Source organism: Erinaceus europaeus, chromosome 4, assembly GCF_950295315.1.
Source record: "Erinaceus europaeus chromosome 4, mEriEur2.1, whole genome shotgun sequence".
In the NCBI taxonomy this organism is placed as follows: Eukaryota; Metazoa; Chordata; class Mammalia; order Eulipotyphla; family Erinaceidae; genus Erinaceus; species Erinaceus europaeus.
The window spans coordinates 65,798,180-65,822,479 of NC_080165.1; the positions used below are offsets into that span (position 1 = coordinate 65,798,180).

General features: G+C 51.1%; 1 protein-coding gene across 1 annotated transcript; it reads left to right on the forward strand.

Moving 5' to 3' along the window:
- The first annotated feature begins 4,204 nt into the window (after positions 1-4,204).
- MDFI (MyoD family inhibitor) lies at positions 4,205-23,713 on the forward strand. The gene is made up of 6 exons (XM_060189784.1): positions 4,205-4,227; positions 4,874-4,960; positions 12,789-12,896; positions 15,244-15,426; positions 22,001-22,225; positions 22,906-23,713. Exons 2-6 carry the CDS (start codon positions 4,885-4,887, stop codon positions 23,160-23,162), a joined length of 849 nt encoding a protein of 282 aa, XP_060045767.1. The 5' UTR covers positions 4,205-4,227; positions 4,874-4,884; the 3' UTR covers positions 23,163-23,713.
- Positions 23,714-24,300: the final 587 nt, after the last annotated feature.

Genomic DNA, 24,300 nt, shown 5'->3' on the forward strand with positions numbered 1-24,300 from the left:
AAAGAGCATAGAGTTAGGGAGTTTGGGAACTGGATTTTAGGAAGGTTCTGCCACTAACCACATGGATTACATTAACCCCTTCTCCTCTGTGGCCTCTTATTTTTCTGTCTCTGCTACTGGAAACATTCATTGAGTTCTCTGTGGCAGACACAATTCTAGAGAACCCTTGTTGAACAAGACAAAGGCCTCTTCCCCATACTGGGATTTTCATTCTAACAATAAACATGTAAACATATCATAAGAAAAGATGAAAGATCTAAGAAGAATTTTTTTTTTTTATGGTGTGAATGGAGGGCAGAGAGGAAGGGGTCTGGAATGGCCTCTCTAATGAAGTGACAGAAGCAGAGGAAATGAGAGACTAAGGACCATGTGGCATTCCAGAGAAGCACACCCAGAGCAGAGGGAAGAGCATGTGCAAAGACCCTGAGGCAAGAACATGATGCCAGTTAAAAAACAAACTCAGGAAGCTGTTAGGCTGGAATGTGGAAGAGGATTTCCAAAGCCTGTAGAGCCCAGTTCATGGGGTCCCATATTGCAAAGGTTCTGCATTTTCCTCTGAACAGAGCAGTGGCCCAGGAAAGCTAGGCCTGGGCTTGGGTGCAGAACACACACCTCATATAGGTGGTAGGAGGAACCTTCAACATCCACTCATTCACCCCCAGGTCTTGGTCAGCCCCTTCAGGAAGGAAAAGAGGGAGAAGAACAAGGTGAGGTGTGTGAGGCCAGAGGTGAGTGTTACACTTAGGTCTAGTATGAAAGAGAACATCAGAGAATGCAGTAATTAAAGTAAGCAACATTTTCTCACAAAATTATATATAAAAGAAAAATTAATGCAAATATCAGGATGAACAAAATACCAACATCTTATCTTTTTTTAAAATATATTTTTCTTTTTTTTTGTCTTTCCCTAAAATATATATTTTTAAATATTTACTTGTTATGTGCATGTGAAAGAGAGACCAGAGTCCTATACAATATGAGGTGGTCACCGGGTGTTAAACTTGTCAACTTTGGGGCTCCAGACTGTAGGTTCTATGTGCTAAACAGCTGGAGTTATATATCTTCTTAGCCAAAATGCCAACTTTTTGTTTGTTTGTTTGTTGTTTTCATCTTCAGAACTTCATTGTTCCTGGTTAACTTTTTCAGACAGAAAGAACAACACAGAGAAGAGACAGATGGAAGGAGAAGCCTAAGCTCCTTTCAGTGGGGTGGGGGCCAGGCACAAACCAGAGCTGTGCACACGTCAAAGCAGCACACTATCCAAGTCAACTATTTTGCAGTTGCCCCATGCCAACAGTGTAAATAAGGACAGGATCTAACCCTGAGCTTTCATGATCCTCTCTCAACTCATTTCAACCCTAGTCTGGCTCTCGTTCCAGTAAAACATTACAAAAGTAGGCAGCTGGCTGGCAAGACCATACTTCACTGATCCATTGTTGTTGCTGTTCATTTTCATTTTTTTTTCTTTTTAATATTGGATCAAACATTATTTGTCTTGGTAGCCTTCTAAATTTTGCTCCCGAAGGGAGAAAGAGAGAGAGACTCTGACTTACCTCACCCTGGATCAGGGATCTGGGTAACAAGGAAAAAACAAGGTTTCACATTGAGGTCCGCCACATTGGTTTGTCCCTCCTGAATCTCAGAGAAGTGGAGGGACTTCCCCCAAGAAAACCCACAGAAGGTGGAGTTGGGATCTGACCTGGGTTCCCATGGCAAAGCCCACAGCCTGCCTGTCACATCCCACCATGCTCAGTCCTGGAACATTGATTTTAATGTGTTGAGTTTTTTTTTTAATGCTTATGTTAAGGATTTTTTTAAATTTGTTTACTTATTTATTGAGGGGGAGAAGAGAGAGAAGACCAGAGCATCACTCTGGCACATGTGATGGTAGGAATCAAACACAGGACCTCATGCTTGTAAGTTCAGTGCTCTAGCCACTATGCTACTTCCCAGGCCTTTAAAACTTCTAATTCATGTATAGTAGTTGAACCACCAAAAGCACAGAATTTGTTTTAAAAAGTGAAGAAACAAAACAAAGAAATGTTAAAGGGCACACAGCTAACATATTCTTCTAGTTGAATTTTCCCAAACTGAACACACCTGTATAACCAGCATGGTGTGTGTGTGGGGGGGGTTAAATTTAAAGCATGTCTTACATCATTAACAAACCAGGTGCATTAGCTATTTTTTAAAAAGTTTTATTTATTTATTAATGAGAAACGTAGGAGGAGAGAGAAAGAGCCAGACATGACTCTGGTACATGTGCTGCCGGGGATTGAACTCAGGACCTCATGCTTGAGAGTCTGCTGCTTTATCCACTGCGCCACCTCCCGGACCACAGCTATTTTTTTAACCATTGCTTATTTATTGGATTAAGACAGCCAGAAATCAAGGGGGGAGGGAAAGATAGAGAAGGAAGGAGACAGAGAGACACTAGCATCATTGCTTCACCACCCCTGAAGTGGAAGCTTGAATCCAGGTCCTTCTGCACTGCAACACGTATGCTCAGCCAGGTGTGCCATCACCCAGCCCCCCAAGGCACATTAGTTATTAGTGGGCCAGATACAGAGAACTTTTCATAGCAGTAAAATACAAAGGCTAGGCTGACCCAGACTTCATGGGTTCTTGGACAAAGATTGAAAAGCTGGGGATGGGAAAGAGTGCCAAGTTAGGGGCTGTAGTTGGGGAGAGGAGGACTGAAGAAGACATGAGGACACCCCTGAAGACAAAGTCCACCCTACCAGGCCCCCACTATCACCCCACCCACAGAGGCAGGTGAGGCCCAGCCCGCTGGCCCAGGTAAGCCGGTAAGAATGCAGCAGTTTCTCAGGCCCGCGAGGGCGCGTCCTGGTGACTCAACCCTTGCCAGGAAGGAGTCCACCTCGCTCTCCAGTGCTCCTTCCCAGAGGGCAGCCCACTTGGGACTGGCTCCCGGGGCTCCAGGCCAGGCCCCCGCAGCAGGCAGCCCGGCCCCGGGAGCTGGACCCCCTTCTCCCAGTCCCGAGGGCCCCTATTTCGGTCTCAGCCCCTTGGATCCACCCACGGGGACGCAGTCGCGCGTGACAAGAGTTCATCCCGGCAGTGGGAATCACGCAGGGCCCGACGGGGACGGGAAGACCAGCTAGTGTCGTGAGTAGCGACTTTGGGAACTGGGGGGCCCAGGGGAGCCACAAGTCCCCACTCCCGCCACCCCCTGCGCCCCACCCAGCACCTGGCTGCAAGCCTAGGCGGACTAAGAGAACTGCCCTGGCGCGGCAGCCGCCTCCCTAATTGCTCCCCTGCGAGACAGCGCGGCGGGGGTGCGAGCATCCTCCTGGCGGCCCCAGCTGAGCGCCCCACCTCCCGCCAAGGGCAAGCCCGGTCGGGGCTCCACGGGCTCGCTCCTCCGCGCGGTTCCCGGGTCCCCCGCGGACTGGCCAGCGGCCGCTCGGCCCCACCTCGTGGCGAGGAGGAGGAGGAGGAGGAGGAGGAAGGGGGGAGAGGGAGGAGGAAGAGGAGGGGGGGAAGAGGAGGAAGAGGGGGAGGGGGAGGGGGAGGGGAGGAGGGGGAGGGGGAGGGGGAAGGGGAGGAGGAGGAGGAGGAGGAACTGGCCAGCAGTTCCAGAAGATCCGCCTGTCCGCCCCAACCGGGAGGGGCCCCTTCCCTCGCCTCTCCCCAAGCTTAGAAGACTCAGAAAGATTCCAGTCTGAAGCCGAGAGAGGAGCAGGACTCGAAGGACTCGAAGAGTTTCTCTCCTTCCCCCCCAAAGTTTTCATTTTATTTATTTATTTTTGTGATTAATAGTAGGTTACAAGATTGTAGCGTTACAGGGTATAGTTCCACACCACACCCACCATCAAAATTCGGACAGCCTCTCTTTAACTCCAGAGTTGGTTTTCTGACACTTATTCCCACGCACATCTGGGGCGGGGGTGGGGGTGATCTGGGCTGCTCCAGGACTGGGGCGGCTGGAAACTTACTAACGGCGTTGCCCAGGGGGATGTTCCTAGTGGGGTGAGCATAAGACCCCGGGCACTCATCGCACCCTTCACTCAGGGTCCGGGGTCGTAGGCTGAGAGAGTGGCGATCATGCCTATCTTGGGGACAACGAGACTGGGCAGCCAGTTGGCCCGAGGTGCCTGTGGACACAGTATGATTGGTTTCTTTTGCTCTCCTTATGGATCCCCCAAACTTTTGCAAAGTTTGCGACCCGCGAAGGCTACGGCGCAGCAGCACCCTCTGCGCTGGGTGAGCCTGAGGGTGGGTGGTGGGGGGCGACTTGGGGAAACTGGGCCCAGCTCTGAGATCGCGGAGGAAACACGCCGAGCCGGCTTCCTGTGGGGGCTCCAGCCACGGTGCCCAGCGGACAGACGTGTCCGGCCGGCCGGGGCTGCCCGGAGCTGGGAGTTGGGGGGAAGGGACTTGGGTGTGGGGGCGACTGGGAAGGCGAGGAGGGGGCGGGGAGAGGGTGGGCCCGGAGGAGGGGAGGGGAGAGTTTTGCGGAGGTGGAGCGAGGGGACCAGAAGGGAAGAAGGAGGAAGGAAGGGGGTGAGCGGCGGGCGCTAGCGCCGAGATGGGCCGGAGGAGAGAGTGAGAGGGGTGGGGGTGCGGGCGAGCACGGCGGAGCAGAGCGGGCCCTGGGCTGGGGCGCCAGCCGTAGGCGCGCATGGCCCGCCGACCAGGCGACTGCAGCCTAGACACAGAGTAGCGCGCAGCTTGCAGTAAGTTACTCGGGAGCCGAGCTGGAAATTGGGGGAGGCTCCCCTCGGCTGCTGGGAGCCCCTCTGCCGGTCCCCTCCCCCAACCCCTCCTCCCCCCCCCCCCGCACGCTTGGGAGGAGTGGAGGTGGAGGAATGGAGGTCGGTCACAGCCCGCTGAGCCCTGTTTCCCACAGGTCCCGTGCCAATGTCCCAGGTGAGCGTCCAGCGGCCCCCTCTATGCGAAGCGCCCCATGGAGCCTCCAGCGTGGTCCCCGGCCCAGGTAGGATTCGCAATAGAGAGTGAGATCAGAGTGGAGGGGGGCAGGGGTAGGCGGCTGGGGGGGTGCTCATTCCCCCACCTTCTCCTTTTGATGCTGGGAGAGGGTTCTGGGAAGCAGCGGTGGGGTGGGGGTGAGAAGTCTGAGGATCTGGGACTGGGTCCAAGGGGAGTGGAGGGCTGGGGTGATGGGGGCTGGGCCCCAACGGAGGCTGCAGTTTCTGCCAAGTTGGCTCACCAAACCCCCCCCCCCACACACACACACAAAACACACACCAGACACACACATACACCCCGCAGTGTCTGTCTGTCAGTCTGGAGTTTGTGTCCGGGCCATTCTGCCCAGTGTGTAAATATTTATGGGGGCCTCAGCCGAGGGTGTCTAGGGCCCTTCCCCCAGCTCTGCTAGAGCCTGGCTTTTCCCGAAAATTGTCTGCCATGGGACCCTGCCTCTCCCCTCCATGCCAGCTCCTCTCCTTTGCCTTCCTCCCCACCCAGGCCTGGCCAGTCCCCAATGCTGCTCCCACCCAGCTGGCGCTCTCTCTCTTTTCTTCCCCCCTTCTCTTTTGTGTTCACACACACACACACACACACACACACACTTGCACACCCCAAGTACCCACAGCCCCAGTGGAATACCTCTTCCTTCAACTCAGGGGCTCTGTAACCACCCCCAGGCAGTCAGTTCTGGAACTTGCCAACCTGGGGAGGGGAGCACTCGGGTGCTCCCCAGAAGGTCTGGGGGAAAAGCCCCTTCTCCTGAGGATGCAGTGGCCTGCACTATGGGGGACAGGTTCAGGGAGCAGTCAGGAACATCTGGAATTTGTTCAGGGGCAGGGTGTGGAAGGCAGGCACGCAGGCCCAGATGCCAGAACTCTAATTCCGGCTATAGGGTGGTCTCTTTCTTTCACCTCCCTTTCCCCACCCCCACTCTTCACCCTTCTTTGATTTATCTGAACCATGAAGGTCTGGTGCTGGACCTCTGACATCAGCTCCACGCATGGTTTTGGATGAGTTCCTGCCCCTCTCTGGCCTCAGTCTCCACATCCGCCCAGCAACGCCTGTCTGCCTGTTTGGAAGGTCCATGCCCACTGCTCATCCATGTCTACCTGATGTGGACACTGGATTATGGGACACTCAAGGTGGTGGTCATGGGAGTAGGAGTCTACTGAGCCAGCATGAGGGCAAGGCTGCTATGTCTGTCTAATCAGGGAGCAGCACATAGAGGGGATTGGTGTGTTTCAGTTTCCCTCCTTACTGTGGTAGCACTGGAGCTGCTGTGGTAGCTTCTGGGGAACAAACACACTCCAACCCAGAAAAGAGAGCTAGGGCAGAGGTCTGGGTAGGTACCTTCCTTGTGTCTGGAGACCTTCCCTCTGCCTCAGCCTACCACTCAGTTCTATTCTCCTGCTTCTCTTTGTTCTTTCTCCCTTTGCTTGCTTGTCCAGCTCCCTGCTTCCCAGATCCCCTCCCCTCAGTGACCCATTTTGAACCCCAGCAGGGAAAGGAGGGGGCTAAATTGTGCAAGCTAAATGACGTGGGACACAGCCCTGGTGGGCCACTGGGAGGGTTAAGTCCTGGGCTGTAATTTGAGGCTCCCCTACCCCAACCAGCCCCCTCCCCAGCCTGTGCTTGGCCAGACAATGTGGCTTTCATAACACAAGGAGGCCTTGGGAGAATGAGCCTGCTGCCCAGGAAGCCCAAACCACAGGAGACCCAGCCCAAACCCCACAGACGCCTGAATCTGAGACCAGAATCCCCCACGCTCCCCCATGAGCATTGACAGAACAGCATGACCACAGCACTTGCCCCTGGGGGCTGGGCTGGCAGGACAGCCAGGGAGAAGTCGGTCTCCCCACCTAGGCCCCCCAAGATGCAGGGACACTCAGAGCAGCTCTGGTTGGGGCAGATGGCCCACTTACACTCCCCCCTCCATCTCCTTCCCAGCCACTTTTGAGGGCCCCTAGGAACCTAGCTCCCTAGCCCACAGAGGATTTCTGCCCAGTACTGGGTGTCACATTCCTGATCTCTGATCTAAATTGAATTTCCTGGGGAATTGGAGCCTTCAGACCTAAAATAAAACCAAGCCACCCAGTTTAGCTGGCCAGATGTGGCCCTCTTTCATCCTCAGCCTGGTAGCCTGAGACTGTGACCCGTGTGTCACATGCATATCTTCTTGGGGTTCAAGGCCAGTGTCTCCTCAGTTCTGATCCTCTCCTCTCACCTTCTTCTAACCCAGAGTATCTTGAACTCTTCAGTTCTCATCAACAGATATATGCTGAGTGCCCACTGGGGATAGAGAATTGCATACATACTCTGCCCCAAGGGAGTGAGCTGGGGGTGTGTGTGGATTGCTCAAAGAGCTAAGTCTTCACTACCAAGTTGAAGAGGGTGCTAAGTTTTCAGCAAGTGGGCCACTCAGAGGCTGGACTTCAGTTCAAGGGTCAGGAAAATCTTCCAAGAGGCAGTGGTGTCATAAAGAATGGGTTGAGTTTGAGGAGTAGGAGAAGAGAAAAGCAGTCCTTCTAGGTTAAGAGTTAGAATAAGATGAGTACAAGTGGGTTGGTTGACCGGGTCAGCATTTGTCATCAATTAGGTTGTTTGGAGAGGGAGCTGGAGTACAGGTCAGTAAAGACTGGAGAGGAACAGATTCTAGGCACTCTGAGCAGATCAAGTCTCACCCTCTCTCTTCAGAGATGGTCAGAGCTTCAGAGGAGGAGGCTGTCCATGCTGGAGAGGGCTGAGGACCCAAGCACTAGACTCCTGAACAGTCCTCTCTTTGTACCAGCCAGAGTCCCAGTGGCTGGAAACCCTGTGGGCACTGTCTAGGCTTGGAGTGATCCATCCCACCTAGAAGAGGGCACCTCCCTTTCATTTGTTCAAGTGCACCCCCTCCATCTGGTGCGTGGCAGGCCCCGGGGGGTGTCTGCTAAAGCTGTCCATCTCCCAACCTTCCCTCTTGGAGCTTCAGAACATGGATTTAAACATGACTTTTCTGTTCCCTGCTGCAACTGTCTTTGCAGAGCTCAAGGCCTAGACAAGACTTTATCCTGTGGCAAGGATGAGCGTTTGCTTTTTGTATTTGGGGTCCCTTGAAGGGAGAGGGACAGGGATGGGGGCTTCTGTTCTGAAATGTCACCAGCTGTGCCCACTAGAAAAAAAGGTGATTCTCTGATCAGATGGGTTAAATGTACAGCTGGGTGAGCTGACACCTTAGGAAGGATGGGGCCTCAACTAGAGTCTCTCTCTCTCTCTCTCCACACACACACACACACACACACACACACACACACACACACACACCTTTATACAGAACATGAGTCGCACATCCACATGGCAGCCTTGGCCAGTCACCTTCTCTCTGACTTTTGCCACTCTTGAATACCTCTTCAGGGAATTCTCAAGTAGTTTTTTAAAGTGGAACACCTCTTGTCAAACTTTGCTACTCCGTGTGCTCCAAGAGAGAGCACAGAGCATCTTGGTGCGGCACCTTGGCATCAGGACCACTAGGCAATAAATATCTCATCTATGGATCTGGTCTTCCTGAGCCTTTGTATTCCCTCACTCTGCTGCCTCTTCTGGGAGGTGCTTAGCCCAGCTTCTTCTGGCTTGGGGGATTTGGGGGGATGTGGTGGAGGGACAGGGCTGCTCTATCCCTTCTGTTGTCCTGCCTGGCTCCAAGAAATTTGCGCCCCCCCCCCCCATATTTTTAGGGCAGGACTGCCAAACCAGATCTTCTTCCCTCCCTGGCTTCCTCCTGAGGTCTGTGCTCAGCCTAGAATGACAGGTTTCCTGCAGGAGGTTCATTTGCATGCTCTATAATTTCCTCTTCCCTAGATTCCAGGCTGCCAGCTCTGAAGGTAACTATTAAGAAAGGCTGCAGGAGAGAGTGGTGACACCAGAGAAAGAAAGCAGAGTTAGGGACCTGTCTCCCAACCTCTCTTTTCTTCCTTCTTCCCTTCCCTCCCCTAGGGGCCAAGAGAACTGCTGTTCCCATTCCTTTGACTGCACGACTGCCACCAGCAAGCACCCAGTACACTCCTCTGAGCCCCAGAGAAAGCTTGGGAAGTGACCACAAGGCCTGTCCCAGCTAGCCTAGGCAAACCAGTCTCACCTCTGAACAGTTTGTGCTTCTCATGCTGACATCTTGGTTCCTAATACTCTTCTTAAAATGTCCTTTAACCTCCTTTGCCTACACACATCCTTTGGGAATACATACCTACCTTTAGTGCTTCCACGGTTTTTTTCTTAATGCTTTTATTCTATTACTTATTTACTTATGTATGAAATAAATATAGAGAGAAAGAGACCAGAGCACTGATCAGCTCTGCCATTGGTGGTGTTTGGGATTGAACCTGGGACCTCAGAGCCCCAGGCGTGAAAGTCTTTTGCGGAACCATTGTGCTGTCTCCCTAGCCCTCCTCCATTGTTCTTATAAATGCTCCTCCTGTAACTCTTGCCCCTCAGGGTCAGTGACTGCGCTTATTTTGCCCTCATCAGAAAACTCCCAACATAGAGACACGCTCATTATCTTTTTGGTCAACCTAGGGCAAGACATACAGTTTGAGGCATCTTTTCATGAATATGAAATCAAACAGGCTGGGACCAGGAGGAAAGAAGTGAGTAGAGCGAATAGAAGAGCATAGTTGAACATTTCATTTCATCTTTGAAACCCAGAGTGCTAAGCAGAAGGACTCTATACACACACACACACACACACACACAACCTCTGCCCCCGCCCCTTGCACATAAAGTGTTCTTGGTTGCCCGTCCAAGCTGGGAATTGGGAAAAGCCAGGCTTGGATCCTGCTGCTGCTTGCTCAGGCCTTTTTCATTACCCCTCACAGAAGCGCCAGCTCAGGCTGTGGCAAGATGCCTCTAGATGTCAGAGACCGGAGCTGGGTAGGCTACCTCCTTTCTTGGGAATTAGGACCCAAGCCCCAAGCTTCCTTCTTCCACACCAACTTGGCCTCAGCCCCTAAGGGGTCATGTCTGAGCTGCCTTAGAGCAGGTGCAGGGGGAGGAAAGGTACCATCTAGTTGACACGTGCCCACTCACCCTTTCACCAGCCATGCTATTTTCCCAAAGTCATCTGATTCCCAAAAAATCTTCATTAGCCAAGTGATGGGGGGGGGTACTCACAAAAGACCTGGGGAGCAGGCAGGACTAGAGAGGTGCCACCCTCTGTCTCCCTGGGGCAGCAGGGGATCCCCCAGAGGCTACTGATACACACACTCCTCTGCCTCCCTTCTCCTGCCCTTCTGCTGTCTATGAGCAAGGCCTGTGGTTTCTCCTGGGCAAGCCTGAGCTCGCTGACATGGGCCTGCACCCCTATAACACTTTAACAGGCCTCTGGGCCCTCCAGCCCTGAACTGTGGGAGGGCACAGTCTTGGAGCCAGAATTGATCAGGGGTCACTGTGGGTTTGAGAGAACAGGGGCTGCTCAAGGCCCAGCTGAGTCAGTGCATGTTTCTGTCCCCCAAGATTTGCACTGCAGCTGAATTGAGCTCTCTGTCTCCTCCTCTGTCCTCTCTTTCTCTCTCTCTCTCTCTCTCTCCCACTCTGTCTTTCATGGGGACAGCCCAGAGGACACTACATGGAAGCCCTTCTGCTCTCCATGCTTGATTCTGCCTCCCTCTGAGATGGGTCTGTGTGTCTTTAGTTCTCTGTCTCCTCAGTATGTCTCTTGATCTCTTTGTGCCATGTGGGTGAGTTTTACCACTTTCTCTTCACCTGTTGATTTACTTATCTTTAACTTTTTTTTATTTGTCTCCACGATTATTGCTGGGACTCGGTGCCTGCACCACAAATCCACTGCTCCTGGAGGCCATTTTTTTCCCTTTTTGTTACCCTGGTTGTTTTACCATTGTTGTGGTCATTATTAACGTTGTTATTGATGTCGTCATTGTTGGATAGGACAGAGAGAAATGGAGAGAGAAGGGGAAGACAGAGAGGGGTAGAGAAAGATAGACACCTGCAGACCTGCCTGTGAAGCAACTCCCCTGCAGGTGGGGAGCCGGGGCCTTGAACCGGGATCCTTCCACCGGTCCTTGCGCTTTGCTGTCTTTAACTTTTTAAGCTTACTTATTTATTTTATTTGATAGGACAGAGAGAAATTGAAAGGGAGATTGAGGTAGAGAGAGAGAGACCTACAGTACTGCTTCGTGACTCATGAAGCTTTCCCCCTGCAAGGCGGGGGGATTAAGGTAGGGACTAAGGGCTTGAACCTGGGTCCTTGTGCATGGTAATATGTGCACTGAACCAGGTGCACCACCACCTGGCCCCTTTATTTATTAAATAGCCTAAGCCTCACATTTAAATGGTTTCTCTGTACCCAAGCCCTTTTCACTCAGACAGAAAGTGAAAGAGGGAGAGACAACAAAGCACAAGAGCCCCTGCCCCATATTAGGACTCTCCCATGTGGCGCTAGGGCTCAAACCTGGACCAAGTGCATGGCGAGGCACACATGCTGTCCAGTGAGTTATCTCTGACAACCCCCTTTTTTTTTTAAGATGTGTTTTTAATTGGTTATACATGAAAGAGTATAACCTTTCGTCCTACCTTCTGTACCCCCCAAAGAATTTTGGTCCATACTCTCATAGGGGTTGAAATGTTAGGGGAAGATGACCAGAAGGCTCTGAAACCCAATTCCATCAGGACTCAGAGAGAGAAGAGGAAAAAAGGTGTAGGTGTGACTTAAAGAGAAATAAAAGGCAGGACCATAGAATAAAATGGACAAAAAAGATAGATAGATAGACAGACAAACATGCATAGAAATAATAGTCAACCTATATTGGTGACCTTGGGAGAACTTCCAGTGGAGGGAATGGGGACACAGAACTCTGGTGGTGGTAATGATGTGGAATTGTACACCTGTTACTTTGTAAATCATTAATAAGGAAAGAAAAGAGAAGAGAAGAAAAGAAAAGACACTCAGAAGTAGTAATATGTATAGGTGGGACTTAAAAAGGAAGAGAAGGCAGGACCATAGAAAAAATGAACAAAAAGATAGATAGATAGATAGATGAATAGTTATAGCAATAATAGTCAATGCATATCTATAACCTCGGAAGAACCACTGCAATTTCCAATGGAGGGAATGGGAACACAAAACTCTGGTGTTGGAAGTGCTGTGGAATTGTTCCCCTGTTTTATTGTAATTTTGTAAACCAATATTAAATCACTAATAATAAAAAATGATTTTTTTAAAAAAGAGAGTTTTCACATGAGAGAGAAGAGAGAAAGCCAGAGCACACTCTGGTATAGGCAGTGCTGGAGGTTTAACTAGAAACCTCAGTCTTACAGGCCCAGCACTCTACCAGTTGAGCCATTTCTCCAGTCACCCTCTTTGCATTTTTTTTTTACTTATTTTTTTATTTTACAAAATTACATGTCGACAGGGGTTTAAATCCACACCATTCCTACTGCCAGAGTTCTGAATCTTCACTCTCCCCACTGCAGTCCACCACAGTTCCCCTAAGGTTGTAGACATGGGCCAAACATCATCTCTACAACTCTCTGTCCACATTTATACATACTTACCCCCCCTTTTTTCTGATTCAATCCTCTCCTCCCTTCCAAGCCACTCATGACAACTTAACTACCTCCATGTGTCCCTCTCCTTTTCCTTCTCTCTCTCTGGGTGCTGATGGAGCTGGAATTCAGAGTCCTCTTATCTTCATCCTGTCACTTCTCCCCCGCTGGGAGTACGGCTCAAGGTTTTTTGGGGGCTGTAAAAGGTAGGAGTTCTGGCTTCTATAATTGCTTCTCCACTGAACATGGGCACTAACAGACTGATCCATACCCCTAGCCTGTTTTCTATCTCTCCCTAGAGGACCAGAGCTCTGGAGATGTGAGGGTCCAGGACACATTGGTGAGGTCGTCTGCCCAGAGAAGTCGGGATGTAGTCATGGTAGCATCTGTGACTTGGTGTCTGGAAGGTGGCATGACCTAAGTTGAGACAAAACGATTAATGAACAGGATCCAAAAAGTAGGATTAGAGCACATGAGAGTAGGTGTTTTAGGGTAGAAGAAAGCTAGGAAGTCCATTTTAGGAATGTTCCTGTGGGCACACAACTATGGTAGTTTTGCTTGAGTTTGGTAGCTAGCCTGAAGTTGGCTAAGAATATTGTCTGAGACAATGAAGTGTTGTCTGAGGTGTCAGAGTAGAGAAGAAGGGCTAGAAAGTTGGATTATGGCAGGGAGTAGCTCTTGAAAAAAAAATATCTGTGGCTAAAATTAACTATTTACCTCCATCCACCTGACCCAGGGCCTATTTAGCAGCAGAGCCTGTGTCACCTCTGAGTCCCTATTGGTCTGCGCTGGCAGCTCATGGTCACAGCGGGGAACATTGCAGACTGTGCTCATTTCAGGACCAGTCTTTCTTGAGTGGCAGGGCAGGATACCCCCAGCCTCCCTTCAGAGACTGGGGCTGTCCCTACTGTTGCTTTATGGTGAGGGCAAGGTCCTAGGAGGTCCCACAAGATGCTATTCCTTATGGAAGTGACCAATGGTGGTGGATAGAGAAAGAGAGAAATTTAAAAAGGAGGAGACACCTGCAGCACTGCTTTTAAAACAATCTTGTTTATTTATTATTTTATTAGTGATTTTAATAATTGACAAGATTGTAGGATAAAAGGGTACAATTCCATACACATCTCACCACCAGCTTTCTGTATTCTTGACCTCTTTTTTTTAAATATTTATTTTATTTATTTATTCCCTTTTGTTGCCCTTGTTGTTTTATTGTTGTAGTTATTATTGTTGTTGTCGTTGTTGGATAGGACAGAGAGAAATGGAGAGAGGAGGGGAAGACAGAGAGGAGGAGAGAAAGATAGACACCTGCAGACGTGCTTCACCGCCTGTGAAGGGACTCCCCTGCAGGTGGGGAGCCGGGGTTTGAACGCCTTAAGCCGGTCCTTGTGCTTTGCGCCACCTGCGCTTAACCCGCTGTGCTACAGCCCAACTCCCTATTCTTGACCTCTTAACAAATAAGTATTTAATGAATGAGACTACTTTGGGCACATGCAATACCAGTGATTGAACACAGGCCTCATGCATGCAAAGCTCACACTTTACCTGCTGAGACACCTGCTGCTCTTCTTCACCTCCCTCTGTCTCCCTCTGTAACCTCTCCTCTCCTCTCCTCTCCCCAGACCTTTTTGGCTTCCATGTCTCCGAACCTCTTGTTTCTGTGCCCACCCCCTGCCCCCCAACCCAGAATGACGGATGTGTGGTAGGAAGTAGAAAGGACACCCTCCTGAGACCTCTGTCATTGCACAGTATGCCCTGGGGTCTGATAGAAGCTGAGGATGCACACTGTACCCCAAAATCATCCGACCTGCCCCCAGGCCCCATGACCCTTGGTGGCACCCTCTCTGCTCCCCACTTCTCCTGCCTCCCCAGGCCTGAGGATGTGAGAACGCAGTGCTTTCTGCCTCCCTCCCCCAGCTCCCACCCCACGGGCCCAGGAGTCCTAGACTGCTGCCTTGGGCGCAGCAGATTTGAAGGTGGCTCCATTTCTGCTGCCCACCCACCCTGTGCAGTGGGGCAAAGCCAACCACTGTAATTACCTGTGGCTGCGGTCTGCCTCCGCCCCAGCCCTCTCAGCCTCTCTGCCATTCTCCCTGCCTGCAGCCCTGGCTTCCCTCACTCTTCCTCTTGCTGCCTTTCCCCCTCGCTCTGACCCAATTTCTCACTGTCCATCTCCCTCTCACTCCATCTGTCTCACTCTCTCATCTCCACCAGTCCTGCCCCTGACCCTCTTCTAATCTCTCTCTCCATCTTCGACTTCCACTCTCTTGCAGATGCTGCCTCCTCTCCCCGCCTGTCTGTCTGTTGTCTGTCACTGGGTTTCTGTGGCGCTCTCCCAATCTGCTGCCTCCTGATGTTCTATCTTGCTTTGCTGCTGCCTTTCACGGTTCCCTTGGCTCTCTCTTCCTGTCACGTCTGCTGCCTGTCCCTATCTTCCCATCGATGATCGTCTGTCTGTCCTCCCTCTACTGGTTTTCTACCTCCTCCCTGTTCTCCCCTTTCCTTTGTACCTCTCTCGCCCCTCTCCCTGTCACTGCACACACGTGCATGCACACACTCACACACTCTTGCTCACTTGCGGTTGTGGGTTGGGAGCTTTCTATTTCACATCTGGTGCTGTTGCTAGATGGGGTGAGGACTGTAACGGATACTAAGGGACCAAGAGCCAGGCTCCCGGCCTCCTGGGAAGCAGGAAGGGGGTGGGCAAACAGGAGGCACCAGGAAAATGTACCTCAGTCTCTGCTTTTTCCCCAGCCCAGACTCCAGCCATCTTGCCTGGGCTGGACACCATGACAGAATCCACTCACCCTGCAGAGGCAACACCAGAGGAGAGCTTCCTGGAAGAGGTGGCACCTCCTATGCCCCAAGACAATGACCCTGGGGTCCCCCAGGGCCCAGACACCACTGACCTCAGTATCCCCATAGAAGCTGTGACACGTGAGTCTGAGGGGTGTGTGTGGCGGGGGGGGCGGTGGCAGGTGGTATAGTGGCAACACGCAGGGTTGCATCAAGGAATCCAATCCAGGTGGGCTGGCAGGAGTCCATTGGGTGAGTGACTATGCTGGAGAGAAGCATGACCCTGTCACTGCCCTCTGGCTAGGAAGACAGGCAGACAGGGGCCAAGTGCAGGTAGACTCCAGGCGGTATGGATCTGGGCAAGAGCACTCAAGGTTGGGGGCTAGGCAATGGCACACCCAGTAAAGTGTATACATCACCATGCATAAGGACCCGGGTTCAAACCCCCAGCCTCCACCTGTGGGAGTCGGGGGAGCTTCACAAGTGGTGAAGCAGTGCTGCAGGTGTCTCTCTTTCTCCCTCTCAATTGCTTTCTGTCCTGTGTAATATAAAAGAAGGGGAGTGGTCACCAGGAATGGTGGATTCATCATGTAGACCCTGGAGCCCCAGCAATAACCTTAGTGGGGGAGGGATGGGGGAACCCAAACTAACAGTGCACGAGGCTGTGTGGAAGGAGACAACTCAGGGCTCCAAACCAAAAACGGGGGGAGGGTGAAGTAGGACAGGATGGTAGAGCCTGATGCAGCCCCATCCTCCAGGCGATCCAGGGCAAAAAGGAAGAAGAGGGGCCCAGTTGTCCTGGGAGAAAGGATCAAGATACAGTTTCATACCCAGCTGGACTAGAGGTCTCCAAGGAGTCCTGGGAGGAAGAGAATTAGTTATTTACCCTTGTTCTTAAAGGGCAGTAGAAGAGGCATCCAGTATCATTTTGTGGTGGTGGTGGTGGTGGTGGTGGTGGTGGTGGTGGTGTGTGTGTGTGTATTTATTTGGAAGTGGCAGGAGAGAACCAGAGCATCACTCTGGTACATGTGATCTGAAGGATCAATCTCAGGATCTCATGCTTGCAGTCCAGTGCTTTATCCACGCACCACCTCCCCAAACACTCAGGACCTTATTTGTCTGAGTCCTGCACTCTACCCACTGAGTCCCCTCCACTATAATTACTTTTTCCTTTCTTTTTTTTCTTTTCTTCTTCTTTTTCTTTCTTTCTTTTTTTTTTTTTTTAAGATAGAGATGGAGAGGCAAGAGACCACAGCACTAACACTTCCTTCAGTGTGGTGGAGGCTGGGCTAGAACCTGGGTCATGCACATGGCAAAGCAGCACACTAGCCAAATGAGCTATTATTTCAGCCCAATTTTTTTTGTTGTTTCATTAGTGAAAAAATATTTACAAGGCAATTACTGTCACCATACATGGGTTGGATTTATTGTCTTTCCAAGACAGGTGTCTGCACCACCAGCTTAGGCCCTCCTCCATCGTCATGCACTGGAACCCCAACATCCATCCATCTCTTTCCCCTATAAGAACTATCAAGACCCACAAAATCTGTAGCCACAGTTGTACTCACTGCCCCTACCCCCACCCACCACTACTTTCTTCGCTGCCAAATCTACCTACTATGAAACCTCAGGATAGAGTTTGTCGAGCCTGTTGTACAGATGAGGAAACTGACACAGAAAGAACCACTCACCTGGATCTCAAGCTGGAGAATTCAGGTCCCCTTACCCAGTGACCTCTCCCAGGCCGGCCTGCCCAGCTGGCATGCTTGACAGGGAACCGCCTTCACTCAGGGCATCTGGGGCTAAGCTGGACTCCCTAGATGTCGGGCTTACTAACCAAGCCCTGTGAGGGCATTGGCTTCAGCCTCCCTCAGGCACACCCACCAGCAAAGTGAGAGAAAGACGTCAGTGCCCCAGGTCTGGTCTATCTGGACAGACGCTCCTTGTGTCAGTGGACCCTGAGTGTTTGCTCTGTGACTCAGCCCCCATGGCCACCTCATGGCAGCGACCACAGGCCAGCCTTGTGTCTGCCCACACCCCCATGGTTTACCACACACTCCCACCCTGCAGCCACTGTGCCCATGTCTAGGCAGCAGGTCAAGGGGCACCAAGGTTGGCCAGAGAGTTGGCCTAGTCATCACCTGTGGGGCCACAAGGCAGAGGCAGGATGATTCAGGCCTGGCCACTTCCCATGCCTTACTCCTGTTTACTCAGATGCAGGCACTGGCCAAACCTCTGGGCCACAGGCTACCAGCATGGAATCCTCCAGAGCTCTACCCCCACCTCTCCTCTGACTCCCCACTTGTCCTGGTTTCTTTCTCTTCACCTCCATCCCCTCCCTCTACTTCCTCTGGACCTGAGTGTTTCCATGTGTTAAATGAGTCTAACAATATTACCCCTACTGTTCTACTTAAAGAAGTGACTACACAGGGCCTGGTAGTAGTAGAAGGCACACGTCACCACATACAGTGACCCACGTCCCCACCTGCAGAAACTTCGCAAGCAGTGGAGCAATGCTACAGGTCTCTCTCCTCTCCATATCTCCCTTTTCCTCCCTCTATTTCTCTCTGTCTCTCACCCTCTCTATATATATATAAAAAAAAAAGTTAAAAAAATTAAGAAGTGGGAGTCGGGCTGTAGCGCAGCGGGTTAAGCACAGGTGGCGCAAAACACAAGGACCGGCATAAGGATCCCGGTTCGAACCCCGGTTCCCCACCTGCAGGGGAGTCGCTTCACAGGCGGTGAAGCAGGTCTGCAGGTGTCTGTCTTTCTTTCCTCCTCTCTGTCTTCCCCTCCTCTCTCCATTTCTCTCTGTCCTATCCAACAACGACGACAACAACAATAATAACTACAACAATAAAACAACAAGAGCAACAAAAGGGAATAAATAAATAAAATAAATATTAAAATAAATAAATAAATAAAAATAAAAAAATTAAGAAGTGAGAGGCAGGGGGGTAGTGCAGCGGGTTAAGCGCATAATGGCGCAAAGTGCAAGGGCCGGTGTAATGATCCCAGTTGGAGCCCCCGCTGCCCCACCTGCAGAGGGGTCGCTTCACAGGTGGTGAAGCAGGTCTGCAGGTGTCTGTCTTTCTCTCCCCCTCTCTGTCTTCCCTTCCTCTCTCCATCTCTCTCTGTCCTATCCAACAACATCAATGGCAACAATAACGACAACAAGGGCAACAAAATGGGGGGGATGGCCTCCAGAAGCAGTGGATTCGTAGTGCAGGCACTGAGCTACAGCAATAACCCTGGAGGCAAAAAAAAAAAAAAAAGGACTGGTTAGAGTCCCGGCTCCCCACCTACAGAGGGCCGCTTCACAAGTGGTGAAGCAAGTCTGTAGATGTCTATCTTTCTCTTGCCCTCTCTGTCTTCCCCTCCTCTCTCAATTTCTCTCTTTCCTATCCAACAACAGTGACAGCAATAACAAGATCAGTAACAATAATAATAACAACAACAAGAGCAACAAAAAGGAAAAAACAGCCTCCAGGAGCAGTGGATTTGTAGCGCAAGCACCAAGCCCCAGCAAAAACCCCGGAGGCAAAAAAAAAAGTAAATATAATTTTTTTTAAAAATTGTATGTAGCAAGGAGACTTAAAAAAAAAAAGTGGGTGCACTGTCCAGGTGGGTGAGTTACTGGCTGGTACACATAAAGCTCTTAGACTGTGTCAAATAACTAGTGATAGCTTAAAACATGGAAGTTACTGATGAGAAGAGCAGTGACTGTTGTGAGAGTAGATTACTCTGTTATAGGCACTGGTCTCCCCCCACACCGTACTAAACTGAGTAAGGTTGCAACAGAAATACATACTTGAACACAGCTTTCTAGTTTGATTATTTTCATAACAAGCATATTTGGAACTGTCAGGAGGAAACCCAAGGGGGGCTATTAAACAAGCCCATCACGCCTGGTTATGATGATGAAACAATTGTTCATCACAGCAGGAAGGCGCCCAGCTTGTGAGAGTCAGGTGTGAAAAGTATGTGTATGTCACACTTGTTCCGTTACCTGCCTGGGCCACTGTGCTTGTGTATAGCCATCCAGTGTCTGTCACTGTCAAGGTCCACCATGATATTAACCTATCACTGAGTCACAGCCTAGTATCAGACCCCTACTGCTTGGCTAGTAGATCTTCTTTTATTTTATTCCTATTATTATTATTAATAGTAGTAGTGGCAGTGGTGGTAGTAGTAGTAGTAGTAGTACCACCATAGGACTGTTTAGCTCTGGCTTATGGTGGTGCTGGGAATTGAACCTTCGGTATCCTCAGTCTTTTTGCATAACTATTATGCCATCTCCCCAGCCCAACAGGTCTTTTTTAATCTAGAAGGTTCTTAGGACTCTGCCTTTGAGCTCCACATTTTAGCCTTTAGCTCAGTCCCACCTGTTTCCCTTACTTGCTGTGTGACCTTGGAGAAAGTTACTTCCCCTCTCTGGGGTTCAGTTTCCTCACCTATAAAAGGAGAACACTGCCTAAGACTGTGAAAACTATGGTAGTCAACTCTTGAGACGTGGGAAGGTGGGGACACAGAACTCTGGTGGTGGGTAAAGTATGAAACTATACCCTGTAGTCTTATAATCATGTAACCCACTATTAATTAAAAATAAGAAAAAAAAAATTAAAAGGAGGAGAACATTGCCCCACCCAGTAGGTAGTTAGCACTCAGTGCACAGAGCAGGCTAATGCCGTAAGGCCCCGTGCTGGGGTGACTGCCATTGCTAAATGATCCAGCTCTCAGTCAAGGGATGTCCTGAAGCCTCCTTTGACTCTCAGCAAGGGCCAGACACTCTTGCTCCTACCATCATTCAAACACAAAGCCCAAGCCTACTGGGAACTGGGGCTCCATTCACCTCTGCCCAAGAGATTGATATGTCCCCCACTTAGAAAGACCCCCACAGCCAAAGGGTTTATTTTATTTTCATTTTATTTTTGTGTGTTTGCTAGGACTTTGTCACTCCAGGCTGACTATATATATATATATATTTTTTTTTAATATTTATTTATTCCCTTTTGTTGCCCTTGTTGTTTTATTGTTGTTGTTATTGATATCGTCATTGTTGGATAGGACAGAGAGAAGTGGAGAGAGGAGGGGAAGACAGAGAGGAGGAGAGAAAGATACCTGCAGACCGGCTTCACCCATTGTGAAGTGACTCTCCTACAGGTGGGGAGCCGGGGATTTGAACCTGTATCCTTACACCGGTCCTTGCGCTTTGCGCCACCTTCGCTTAACCAGCTGCAATACCGCCCAACTCCCCAGGCTGACTTTTTTGATAGGAAAAGAGAGACAGCAGCTAAGAGGTGGATAAACATGAGGTTCCAAGTTTGATCCCCAGCATCGCATGTGCCAGAGTGATGCTGTGATTTTCTCTTTATCTCTCATTAATAGCTAATAAAAATTAAAAGAGAGGAAAAGAAGCAGAAAGTCAGAGGGAGAGAAGGAGAGACACCACAGCACTGTAGCTTCTCTCCGTGTGATGGGGGCTGAACTCAAACTTGGGTTGTGCACTTGGCAAAGTAGATCCCCTCCTGGGTGAGGTATTAAACAAATGTCAGGGGTCCTGAGCCATTTGGGGGTCCCAGAGCTCTGGATGAATTCTTCTTGGTCTGCTCCCGTAACACACATCTGCCCTCATCTCTCAAAAATAAAGCTAACTGTGTCATTCATATGGGCAAACTTGAAGCAGGACAGAGAAGGTACTGGGTATTCAGGGTGATTCTCTACCCTGTATGCTGGTGATCAAACTGAAGCTTAGTCCTTCAATCTGGATGGGACTGCAGGGTTTCTGGCCTTGAAGAGTTTCCTCACTAGCTTCCCTCACTCCTTCTCTCTTCCTCCATTCATGCCCCAAATACCCCTTGCCAAACTACCAGTCACCCCACTGAGGCCTAATGGAGCTGAGGGTAGGGGTGGGTACTGAGATGGAAGGAAGAGGGGAAGGGGGGTTGCTGTGATGAGCCCCTGGATTCCAGAACCAGGGCATTCATCTCCAAACAGATGTTTCCAATAAATCACCCAGCACATGAAGGGCAGAAACAGCTGGGCACTTGGCAGAGGCCAAGGGGAGGATTAACCGCTTCACTGCTGCTCCCCCTCATGCCCCCTTAGTCACACTGTCACCCATCTCCCCACTCCCCCCCACCCACATATTCACTGCTCTTATTAAAAACCCAGGCCTCAGGGCTGGGTGGTGGCATGCCTGGTTGAGCACACAAATTACACTGTGCAAGGACCCATGTTCAAGCCCCTGGCCCCTTCCTGCAGAAAGAAAGCTTCACAAGTGGTGAAGCCGTGCTATAAGTGTGTCTCTCCCCCTCTCTATCTCCTCCTTCTCTCTCAATTTCTCTCTACCTCTACCCAAAATAAAACAAAAGAAAAGAAAACATTTAAAAAAAAATGCAGGCATCTGAAAGCCAGAGAATACACTTCCCATAGATAAAAAACAAATGGGGTTCAGGGTCTCTCCTCTTGCCTTGCACCATCTTTTCTGGATGAGCACTGTTCTAGCAGTTAGGAGTCAGCCTCACTTGTACTACTATTTCCTGGTGGACCCTCTGGGCCAAGTCACTTCTGCTCTCTGGGTCTCAGTTTCCCCATCTGCAGAATGGAGATCTCACACAATGAATGAAACAAGGATTATAGCAGAACTTGGCGGGGGGGAGGGGGCAGTGTTGTCCCTCTCCCCCTCATCACCCTGTCTCATCGTTTTCCCTAGGCCAGCCTCAGGGGAACCCCTTGAGCTGCACCCCTCTACTGGCGAATGGTTCTGGCCAACCCCTGGAGCTGAGTGATGCCAAATGGGCGGGGAATGGTGCTTTGGGGGGTCCCAAGGCACACCGGAAGCTGCAGACACACCCATCTCTCGCCAGCCAGGGCAGCAAGAAGAGCAAAGGCAGCACAAAGTCGGCTGCCTCCCAGATCCCTCTCCAGGCACAGGAAGGTGAGCACGCTGCACACCTTTCTCTGGGGGAAGCCTCCAGAGCCTGCCCACACCCACCGCACCCCAACTCTGGCCAAAGTGTGACACAAGCAGCAACACCTCCACCCCTTTACAGGTCAGAAGTACACTCTCACACCCCCCACTACCACCCTGCTTTTAAAGTTGCAGATATGAACCCTTGGGTGGGCTAGAAGCCTAGGCTTGAAGAGGCCATGCAGGGAATCTGGTGGAGGACTCCAGCACAGACCCTTCCAAAGTAAACCTATCGGATAGTGGAGGGCACATCTAACTTTTCAAAGCCAGCCCCCTCCCCACTTGACTCTCCCAGAGTGGCTGTGACAAGGAATGGAGCCACCTGCACTGACCCATCTTAAGCTATGTCATTTCTGAAAACCAGAACTTTTTCTTGAGGGGTGGACCATCTGTTTAGTGAGAGCACCCAACACGACGCACGGCTGAGCAGTGGTTAAGCGCACAAATCACCATGCACAAGGATTGGGGTTGGAGCCCCCAGCTCCCCACCTGCAGGTCTCTCTCTTTCTCTCTATCTCTCTCCCGCCCCCCACCACCACCTTAGGGCATCCCCCAGTTTGCTGAAGCTGTGGGGGGAGGAGGTGCTGCAGAAGCTCACTTCCTGACTAGCAGGGTCCATGCCACCACTCTGCCCGTGTCTCCCCCAGACTGCTGCGTCCACTGCATCCTGTCCTGCCTGTTCTGCGAGTTCCTGACGCTGTGCAACATCGTGCTAGACTGCGCCACGTGCGGCTCCTGCAGCTCTGAGGACTCGTGCCTCTGCTGCTGCTGCTGTGGCTCTGGTGAGTGCAGCGACTGTGACCTGCCCTGCGACCTGGACTGTGGCATCCTAGATGCCTGCTGTGAGTCTGCCGACTGCCTGGAGATCTGCATGGAGTGCTGCGGCCTTTGCTTCTCCTCCTGACCCACTGGCCTGGCCCCGGGCCCCGGGGCAGAGCTGTATCCCCTGTCCCAGCCCCCTGGGCCTCTCCCCCACTCTACTTTTTCACAACCTGGACCAGTGGGGGTGGGGGTCCTGGAAGCTAAGCTCACCATCTATGCTCACTGGTTCCCTGGGACATACAGCCTGGGTACCCTAGTGGGAAGGTTCCAGCGCCTCAGAACACTGTGAAAGTTAGGGGAGGGCAGAGGCAAAGGGGAGACAGGCCCACTGGGCTGAGCGTGCTGGCCTCCTTGCCTTCTGTCCCCCAACCCCCCAGGCTTAGAAGACAGCCAAATGTGAATAGAAACACCCCACCCCCAGCCAAGCCCGTCCTCAGCCTCCTTTTCCTGGCCTCTTGGGATGGCTGGGGGCTGACCCTTACAATGACCTGAGAGATGGGGGCCCAATGAAGCATGGGCCTGGGGCAGGATGGGACAGGGAACAGTATGGAAAAGACTGGAAGGGAAGAGGGAGGGAGAAGAGGGAGGGTATGTGCTGTTTATTGCTGTAAATAAAAATGTGTCCGTCTCTGATTTCTTTAAGATTCTATGAGTAATGTCCACTGACTTTACTCTCAAAATCAAGCACTCCCTACAAACCCCTACAGACCATTGCCCCATCCCCACGACCCCCTGCATGGATGAGGCTTCCTGATGCTCTGGGGTCCCTTCCTCTTCTGCTTTGCTTACCACAGAAAGCTACCTCCAGGGAGACCAGGAGACAGCTCACCCCACAGAAAGCATACTTTACCAAGTGTGAGGACCTGGATTCCAGCCCCCAGCCACCACATGGGAGGACCTGCACAGGGGAAACTTCATGAACATGGAGTAGTGCTAGAGTGTCTCTGTGTTTCTCTGTCTCCCTCTCTGTCTCTCATGCTGTATCTTTAAGGGAAAAAACAAGAGTTCTTCAGGAGCAGAGGAACTGTGTAGGCAGGGAGCCCCAGCAATGAAAGAAAAGAAATTCACATCCCCACTCCCTCATCCTCTGTCCCCCACCCCCACCCCCACCCACCCCACCTCAGGGAAGGAGAAAGAAGAGTGAGGATTCCCTTCCATGATTCCCCTCTCTCTGCCACTGGGCAAAGGAGAGGCTGAGAGAGGAAAGAGTTAACCGTTGG